At 44.3% G+C, this 10,331-nt stretch overlaps 1 protein-coding gene and 1 long non-coding RNA gene across 2 annotated transcripts in view; both read left to right on the forward strand.

Moving 5' to 3' along the window:
* Positions 1 to 6,909, forward strand: part of LOC115153623 (UTP--glucose-1-phosphate uridylyltransferase) — a 53,873-nt gene extending 46,964 nt beyond the window's left edge. Inside the window, exons 15-17 of the mRNA XM_029699261.1 lie at positions 3,985 to 4,227; positions 5,301 to 5,405; positions 5,928 to 6,909. Of these exons, the coding sequence (XP_029555121.1) occupies positions 3,985 to 4,227; positions 5,301 to 5,405; positions 5,928 to 6,035 (456 nt within the window). The 3' untranslated portion in view covers positions 6,036 to 6,909. The remainder of the gene's footprint in view (positions 1 to 3,984; positions 4,228 to 5,300; positions 5,406 to 5,927) is intronic.
* A 778-nt stretch (positions 6,910 to 7,687) lies between these two features.
* Positions 7,688 to 9,243, forward strand: LOC115152772 (uncharacterized). The gene is made up of 2 exons (XR_003867572.1): positions 7,688 to 7,747; positions 7,841 to 9,243. It is a non-coding gene; the product is annotated as an uncharacterized LOC115152772 (long non-coding RNA).
* The last annotated feature ends 1,088 nt before the right edge of the window (positions 9,244 to 10,331 follow it).

Raw genomic sequence — 10,331 nt, forward strand, 5'->3', positions numbered from 1 at the left:
TGGGATGTTAGCATGTCTTAGGGGTGTGTTAACCTCCCCTGTTATTGTAAGGGTGGGATGTTAGCATGTCTTGGGGGTATGCTAACCTCCCCTGTTATTGTAAGGGTGAGATGTTAGCATGTCTTGGGGGTATGCTAACCTCCCCTGTTATTGTAAGGGTGAGATGTTAGCATGTCTTAGGGGTGTGTTAACCTCCCCTGTTATTGTAAGGGTGGGATGTTAGCATGTCTTGGGGGTATGCTAACCTCCCCTGTTATTGTAAGGGTGAGATGTTAGCATGTCTTAGGGGTATGCTAACCTCCCCTGTTATTGTAAGGGTGGGATGTTAGCATGTCTTGGGGGTATGCTAACCTCCCCTGTTATTGTAAGGGTGAGATGTTAGCATGTCTTGGGGGTATGCTAACCTCCCCTGTTATTGTAAGGGTGAGATGTTAGCATGTCTTGGGGGTATGCTAACCTCCCCTGTTATTGTAAGGGTGAGATGTTAGCATGTCTTGGGGGTATGCTAACCTCCCCTGTTATTGTAAGGGTGAGATGTTAGCATGTCTTAGGGGTGTGTTATTCTCCCCTGTTATTGTAAGGGTGGGATGTTAGCATGTCTTGGGGGTATGCTAACCTCCCCTGTTATTGTAAGGGTGAGATGTTAGCATGTCTTGGGGGTATGCTAACCTCCCCTGTTATTGTAAGGGTGAGATGTTAGCATGTCTTAGGGGTGTGTTAACCTCCCCTGTTATTGTAATTGTGGGATGTTAGCATGTCTTGGGGGTATGCTAACCTCCCCTGTTATTGTAAGGGTGAGATGTTAGCATGTCTTAGGGGTGTGTTAACCTCCCCTGTTATTGTAAGGGTGGGATGTTAGCATGTCTTAGGGGTGTGTTAACCTCCCCTGTTATTGTAAGGGTGGGATGTTAGCATGTCTTGGGGGTATGCTAACCTCCCCTGTTATTGTAAGGGTGAGATGTTAGCATGTCTTAGGGGTGTGTTATTCTCCCCTGTTATTGTAAGGGTGGGATGTTAGCATGTCTTGGGGGTATGCTAACCTCCCCTGTTATTGTAAGGGTGAGATGTTAGCATGTCTTAGGGGTGTGTTAACCTCCCCTGTTATTGTAAGGGTGGGATGTTAGCATGTCTTGGGGGTATGCTAACCTCCCCTGTTATTGTAAGGGTGAGATGTTAGCATGTCTTAGGGGTGTGTTAACCTCCCCTGTTATTGTAAGGGTGGGATGTTAGCATGTCTTAGGGGTGTGTTAACCTCCCCTGTTATTGTAAGGGTGGGATGTTAGCATGTCTTGGGGGTATGCTAACCTCCCCTGTTATTGTAAGGGTGAGATGTTAGCATGTCTTAGGGGTGTGTTAACCTCCCCTGTTATTGTAAGGGTGAGATGTTAGCATGTCTTAGGGGTATGTTAACCTCCCCTGTTATTAATGTAAGGGTGAGATGTTAGCATGTCTTGGGGGTGTGTTAACCTCCCCTGTTGTTGTAAGGGTGGGATGTTAGCATGTCTTGGGGGTATGCTAACCTCCCCTGTTATTGTAAGGGTGAGATGTTAGCATGTCTTAGGGGTGTGTTAACCTCCCCTGTTATTGTAAGGGTGGGATGTTAGCATGTCTTGGGGGTATGCTAACCTCCCCTGTTATTGTAAGGGTGAGATGTTAGCATGTCTTAGGGGTGTGTTAACCTCCCCTGTTATTGTAAGGGTGAGATGTTAGCATGTCTTGGGGGTATGCTAACCTCCCCTGTTATTGTAAGGGTGAGATGTTAGCATGTCTTAGGGGTGTGTTAACCTCCCCTGTTATTGTAAGGGTGGGATGTTAGCATGTCTTGGGGGTATGCTAACCTCCCCTGTTATTGTAAGGGTGAGATGTTAGCATGTCTTAGGGGTATGCTAACCTCCCCTGTTATTGTAAGGGTGGAATGTTAGCATGTCTTGGGGGTATGCTAACCTCCCCTGTTATTGTAAGGGTGAGATGTTAGCATGTCTTGGGGGTATGCTAACCTCCTCTGTTAATGTAAGGGCGAGATGTTAGCATGTCTTGGGGGTATGATATTTGTGCGTCCGTAAACTTTCTCACTCATCATTATTCATCAAATACCCTCAAATTAAAGCTGACAGTCTGCACTTTAACATCATAGTCATTGTATCATTTAAAATCCAAAGTGCTGGACTACAGCACTTTGGAGCCAAAACAACAAAACATTTTTCACTGTCCCAATACTTTTGGAGCTCCCTGTATGTATAGAAAAGTGCTGCCTATAGAGGGACACCACCACGCCGTTCCAGAGGACAACCTTTCTCAATAAATGATGCCCTGCAGTCTCACTAAAGCCCTGAGGACAACCTTTCTCAATAAATGATGCCCTGCAGTCTCACTAAAGCCCTGAGGACAACCTTTCTCAATAAATGATGCCCTGCAGTCTCACTAAAGCCCTGAGGACAACCTTTCTCAATAAATGATGCCCTGCAGTCTCACTAAAGCCCTGAGGACAACCTTTCTCAATAAATGATGCCCTGCAGTCTCACTAAAGCCCACATTCTAAAACCTCTTTACTGCAGATAAAGAGTGTTTGTGTGGATGGGTGCGTGAGTCTGCATGTGTGCATGGCTGTATTATCTAAGATTACACTTCTCATTTAACTGAGAGGTTGTGTGTGTGTGTGTGTGTGTGTGTGTGTGTGTGTGTGTGTGTGTGTGTGTGTGGTGGTTAATTTCTTTACTATCAAATGAGGAGAGACAAACTTATAACACAAGTCAGAGTTATACTTAAACTAAATCTTTAATCACTTATTAATAAGGGAGCAGGTCAATACAACGCACGCATATAAAGTGAATCGATTGAGTGGTCTACGGTAATGATGGCTGGTCGACGAATCACCATCAGATGATTCGTTGAGAGCCACGTGACAAAAGTACAAAGGTTTTTAATAGCCAAGATACACCCCTTTCAACCTACATGACGAACAACAGATATATAGAATGGGTCACAAGGTTAAGATCTGTATGAAAGATATCTATAATTCATAGCAGACAGTATCTGCTGTAAGAACAGTTTTCATTGTATAGAGACCAGAGTCTGGTCCTCCGACTCCAAACTGGAGCCATCTCTCCCTGGTACGGTATAGAACAGAAACATTAACTCATGCTCTGCAATGCTCTTTAGGTTTTATCACCAAAAATACATGTAAATCTCCCAGAGGCCCATCCTCAGTAGAACACACACAATATATAGAATCCTCTATTCTGTTGAATAAAACAACCATTTGATGTAATCAAAGTATTATAACATAGTCTTGCAATTTTGTTCTCACAGTGTGTGCCTAGACACATTCATGTACCGTGTATATTTGTCTCTCATTTCACTGCCCTGAGACATTACAGAGTGGCACTGCCCTGAGACATTACAGAGTGGCACTGCCCTGAGACATTATAGAGTGGCGCTGATGTTGTTAGCTAGTAGATGTAGTGAACAGAACACTACTGTATATTATAGAACTACTGACCTGTTGTTAGCTAGTAGATGTAGTGAACAGAACACTACTGTATATTATAGAACTACTGACCTGATGTTATCTAGTAGATGTAGTGAACAGAACACTACTGTATATTATAGAACTACTGACCTGATGTTGTTATCTAGTAGATGTAGTGAACAGAACACTATTGTATGCTGCAGGTGGTGATAACTACATAACTCACTGTGATACTCTCTCTCTCTTTGATATTAAGTGGATCATTCAGATCCTAGTGAAGCAGCTTAAAACTTGTCTTGTGACTAGCTCAGAGGTTCTCCATCTGAACCCACTACCTGAGGCCAACAGTACATTCTTCTGTGTGTGTGTGTGTGTGTGTGTGTGTGTGTGTGTGTGTGTGTGTGTGTGTGTGTGTGTGTGTGTGTGTGTGTGTGTGTATGTATGTACATGAATCCACTACCTACATCCTTTAGTGTGTGTGTGTCACTAACCACCTATACCTTTTCTCCTGCCAGACACTGGACGGCGGTCAGAACGTGATCCAGCTGGAGACGGCGGTGGGCGCGGCCATCAAGAGCTTCGACAACGCCCTGGGCATCAACGTGCCGCGATCCCGCTTCCTGCCCGTCAAGACCGTCTCCGACCTCCTATTGGTCATGTCCAACCTCTACAGCCTGGAGGCGGGCTCTCTCACCATGAGCCAGAAGAGAGAGTTCCCTACCACGCCCCACGTTAAGCTGGGCAGCTCCTTTACTAAGGTAACTAACGTAACCCTAACCTTACTGTAACTACTAACTAACCTTAACCATGCCCCACGTCAAGCTGGGCAGCTCCTTTACTAAGGTATCTAACGTAACCCTAACCTTACTGTAACTACTAACTAACCTTAACCATGCCCACGTCAAGCTGAGCAGCTCCTTTACTAAGGTAACTAACGTAACCCTAACCTTACTGTAACCACTAACTAACCTTAACCATGCCCCACGTCAAGCTGGGCAGCTCCTTTACTAAGGTATCTAACGTAACCCTAACCTTACTGTAACTACTAACTAACCTTAACCACGCCCACGTCAAGCTGAGCAGCTCCTTTACTAAGGTATCTAACGTAACCCTAACCTTACTGTAACTACTAACTAACCTTAACCACGCCCCACGTCAAGCTACATGTTGACCTTTATTCACAGTACATTTGAATGGACATGGCATGCTGACCTTTATTCATAGTGCATTTGAATGGGGCATGCTGACCTTTATTCATAGTGCATTTGAATGGGGCATGCTGACCTTTATTCATAGTGCATTTGAATGGGCGCATGCTGACCTTTATTCATAGTACATTTGAATGGGCGCATGCTGACTTTTATTCACAGTACATTTGAATGGGGCATGCTGACCTTTATTCACAGTACATTTGAATGGGGCATGCTGACCTTTATTCACAGTACATTTGAATGGGCGCATGCTGACCTTTATTCATAGTACATTTGAATGGGCGCATGCTGACCTTTATTCACAGTACATTTGAATGGGGCATGCGTTGGGAATCTAAGATCCTTGTCCTTTTTGTCCTTTTCTTCTCACTATATCCTCCTACAGTTGAACTAAAGCTAAATACACCAAACTCTGCATACATGTTCTGTTGGTGTTGAGGTGGTGCTCTATTGTTGTACTACCATACATTCATATTCTGTTTATATAGGTCATCCAATGGGAATAAACATACCAAGATAGAGCTCTCTCTTTCCCTCCCTCTCCTCAAAGTATTTGTTACTGCTCTAAACTCAGCATTACATACCTGTCTGTCTGTCTGTCCGTCTGTGTGTTTTAACAGGTCCAGGAATACCAGACGCGGTTTGAGAGCATCCCTGATATGCTGGAGCTGGATCACCTGACTGTGTCCGGTGACGTCACGTTCGGAAAACAAGTTTCTCTTAAGGTGAGTTCACAGGCCCCTGAGTTTTTCCTGGCTAGGTCACAAGGTCAGGGAAATCTCTTGGTCCTATATTATCTCAGAGCAATAGCTGTGATGGGCAAAGATGAAATGAAGGAACTTTACAATAATGATAGTTGTGATGGGCCAAAATGGAATGAAGGAACTTTACAATAATGATAGTTGTGATGGGCCAAGATGGAATGAAGGAACTTTACAATAATGATAGTTGTGATGGGCCAAAATGGAATGAAGGAACTTTACAATAATGATAGTTGTGATGGGCCAAAATGGAATGAAGGAACTTTACAATAATGATAGTTGTGATGGGCCAAGATGGAATTAAGGAACTTTACAATAATGATAGTTGTGATGGGCCAAGATGGAATTAAGGATGTTTATAATAACAATTTATGGCTAAATGCCTTTTGAAATCTGTCTCTAAGCAAAAATGTAAGGTTCATAAATTATAGTAAAAAGCAAATAAACTAAACCTGAACTTGCCTTTTTAACTCTTTCTCCCTGTAGGGAACGGTAATCATCATAGCCAATCACGGAGATCGTATCGACATCCCGGCAGGAACGATACTGGAGAACAAGATTGTGTCGGGCAACCTTCGCATCCTGGACCACTGAAGCCTTTAACTACTCCTCCAGCACCACATACACATCCACCACCATCATGTGACGAAGCCAGACACATCCAACCCAATCATGTGACCAATCCAGACACATCCACCACCATCATGTGACGAAGCCAGACACATCCACCCCAATCATGTGACCAAGCCAGACACATCCACCACCATCATGTGACCAGACACATCACCACCTTTATGTGACCAAGCCAGACACATCCACCACCATCATGTGACCAGACACATCACCACCTTTATGTGACCAAGCCAGACACATCCACCCAAATCATGTGATACCAGGCACATCCATCACCATCATGTGACCGGACACATGCACCCCAATCATGTGACCAAGCCAGACACATCCACCACCATCATGTGACCAAGCCAGACTTGATCCAGACTCCTTTAAATAAACTCCTTAGAGAAGGGTGCCATTCCCAACAGATAGGGATGTGATGTGATATCCATGCAATACTTTACCTGTAGTATTTCAGCTCCCTACCCATCAGATTCCCTTACTGGATGAGAATGATGATACAAGTCATATGGATGTGATGTCAATGGGAGATTCAATATCCACTGTACATATCAGTACAGTCTCAGGCTGGGATTCAATCCGATCGCGGATTTGGACAATGCACCATTTAAAGGTAACTCCTGATTGAGCCGACAGATACAGTGTTTACCGTGAATTTGGTGTCCATGAACGTGGGAACATTGCCTTTAAAACATGCATTACAGACAAAGAGGGATCGGATTGCATCCCGGCCCTAATTGACAATTCAATATTATATAATGTCCACAACAATATGGAAGGAATACCAGTCAACAATATTATTGTTACTTTTATCAGAAAATATTTTGAAGGAATTTGTCTGTCCTTTTTTTTTACATCAAAATTATTATTTCACTGTAATCTTATTCCACTTGTACCTTACTGTCTCTCCATCCCTCTATCCCTCTCTCCACCCCTCTTTCTATCTCTCTCCATCCCTCTATCCCTCTCTCCATCCCTCTATCCCTCTCTCCACCCCTCTTTCTATCTCTCTCCATCCCTCTATCCCTCTCTCCACCCCTCTTTCTATCTCTCTCCATCCCTCTATCCCTCTCTCCATCCCTCTATCCCTCTCTCCACCCCTCTTTCTATCTCTCTCCATCCCTCTATCCCTCTCTCCACCCCTCTTTCTATCTCTCTCCATCCCTCTCCATATCCTTCTCTCATCCCTCTCTCTCTATATCCCTCTCCATCCCTCTCTTCAATAGCTCTCTGTCCAGAAAGAGAGAGAACGGTTGCATTTTCTGCTCAAGTGTTGTTCTACACACAGCGACCTACTGTAGGAGAGTTGATGGCACACAGAGACCTACTGTAGGAGAGTTGATGGCACACAGATGCCTACTGTAGGAGAGTTGATGGCACACAGATGCCTACTGTAGTAGAGTTGACGACACAGAGACCTACTGTAGTAGAGTCGATGACACACAGCGACCTACTGTAGGAGAGTTGATGGCACACAGAGACCTAATTTAGGAGAGTTGATGACACACAGAGACCTACTGTAGTAGAGTTGACGACACAGAGACCTACTGTAGTAGAGTCGATGACACACAGCGACCTACTGTAGGAGAGTTGATGGCACACAGAGACCTAATTTGGGAGAGTTGATGACACACAGAGACCTACTGTAGTAGAGTTGATGACACACAGAGGTCTACTGTAGGAGAGTCGATGACACACAGAGACCTACTGTAGGAGAGTTGATGACACACAGAGAGCTACTGTAGGAGAGTTGACACACAGAGGTCTACTGTAGGAGAGTCGATGACACACAGAGACCTACTGTAGGAGAGTTGATGACACACAGAGACCTACTGTAGGAGAGTCGATGACACACAGAGACCTACTGTAGGAGAGTCGATGACACACAGAGACCTACTGTAGGAGAGTTGATGACACACAGAGACCTAGGGCTCGATTCAATCCGTATCACAGAAGTTCAGCGTTATAGCGCAATTTAAATTATGAAACGTTTACTGTGATTGCGGTCTACGCTAACGTGCTAACGTGCTAACGTTGCCTTTAAATTTCTATTGCGCTGTAGCGCAGATCTTCAGCACTACGGCTTGAATGAAGTCCCTACTATCAGACGGTTGAATGACAACTCAACGTCTGAGGGGCCTACTGTCTGCAGAACGGGAGTCAGAAAGCAATACGAGTGTTGTCCTGAGTCTGAGGGGCCTACTGTCTGCAGAACGGGAGTCAGAAAGCAATACGAGTGTTAATCCTGAGTCTGAGGGGCCTACTGTCTGCAGAACGGGAGTCAGAAAGCAATACGAGTGTTGTCCTGAGTCTGAGGGGCCTACTGTCTGCAGAACGGGAGTCAGAAAGCAATACGAGTGTTGTCCTGAGTCAGAAAGCAATACGAGTGTTGTCCTGAGTCAGAAAGCAATACGAGTGTTGTCCTGTGACTGAAAGCAATACGAGTGTTGTCCTGAGACTGAAAGCAATATGAGTGTTGTCCTGAGACTGAAAGCAATACGAGTGTTGTCCTGTGACTGAAAGCAATACGAGTGTTGTCCTGTGACTGAAAGCAATACGAGTGTTGTCCTGTGACTGAAAGCAATACGAGTGTTGTCCTGAGTCTGAAAGCAATACGAGTGTTGTCCTGAGACTGAAAGCAATACGAGTGTTGTCCTGAGTCAGAAAGCAATACGAGTGTTGTCCTGAGTCAGAAAGCAATACGAGTGTTGTCCTGAGTCAGAAAGCAATACGAGTGTTGTCCTGAGTCTGAAAGCAATACGAGTGTTGTCCTGAGTCTGAAAGCAATACGAGTGTTGTCCTGAGTCTGAAAGCAATACGAGTGTTGTCCTGAGACTGAAAGCAATATGAGTGTTGTCCTGTGACTGAAAGCAATACGAGTGTTGTCCTGAGTCTGAAAGCAATACGAGTGTTGTCCTGAGTCTGAAAGCAATACGAGTGTTGTCCTGAGTCAGAAAGCAATACGAGTGTTGTCCTGAGACTGAAAGCAATACGAGTGTTGTCCTGAGTCTGAAAGCAATACGAGTGTTGTCCTGAGACTGAAAGCAATACGAGTGTTGTCCTGAGTCTGAAAGCAATACGAGTGTTGTCCTGAGTCTGAAGGGGGTCCCAGCTGCAGCTGATGCTTCTCTGGAGCTGAATAAAGTGCAATATGAAATTAGCTCAAGCCTCTTGTCTGTGTTTAACTGTTTTACAGGACTACTATGGGAATTTAGACTTTTAAAGGTAATTTACACTTGAGCCAACATCTGTAGTGTTTGCGATCTCTGTGAACGTCAGGGAAATTGCCTTTAAAAGGCATATTTTCAGTGTGCTTGTCGACAACACACCTTTCATTGAACCCCGAGTTTCACTCTTATTACAATAAAGTACAGCATACAGCATCTGTACTGTTCTTCCATTGTCAAACTCTTTACTTCACAGGAGGGGTTTTCTGGGACAGCTGCTGGTCTTTCCTGGAGGATACGTAGGCCCTATTTGACATTTTGTCTAAAGTGTTTGAAACCACCCAGTTTTTGTTTGCTACGTTACTTGCCGCTTTGTACTCAACAACACAATTATCCTATACAGTGCAAACCGTTCAACAGTCTTCGAGATGTTTTTTAAATGTTTTATTTCATCTTTATTTAACTAGGCAAGTCAGTTAAGAACATATTCTTATTTACAATGACGGTCGACCCCGGCCAAACCCGGATGACGTTGGGCCAATTGTGCGACTCCCAATCACGGATTCGAACCAGGGACTGTAGTGACGCCTCTTGCACTGAGATGCAGTACCTTAAATAGCTGCACACAATTGAGTCCTGCTGATCACGGTCCATGTCCACAGTGCACATTTTGCAGAAATCTATTTCCACTCTGACGACTGAAGGTCTTTGAGAATCTCCACAGGCTGAAGGAAATTATAGTGCAGTCACAAGGTAACGCAGAGCTAGTGATCCGGTAAACCTCCACTGTTAATGGCCTGAGCAGTGGCAGGAGCAGGGGAGTGTGTGTGCAGAGTCCTGGGAACACATAAAGATAAGCCCTGGTCAGTGGAAATAAGGCCTGCCCAAGCAGTTGGTCAGCGAAAACACAAACAGTATTTAGTGCTTTAACCTGCGGTGGAAAAAGTACCCAATTGTCATACTTGAGTAAAAGTAAAGATACCTTAATAGAAAATGACTCGAGTAAAAGTTAATGTCACGCAGTAAAATACTACTGGAGTAAAAAAAATATATATATATTTCACCTTTATTTAACCAGGTAGGCTAG

Source organism: Salmo trutta, chromosome 18 (genome assembly GCF_901001165.1).
Source record: "Salmo trutta chromosome 18, fSalTru1.1, whole genome shotgun sequence".
NCBI lineage: Eukaryota > Metazoa > Chordata > Actinopteri > Salmoniformes > Salmonidae > Salmo > Salmo trutta.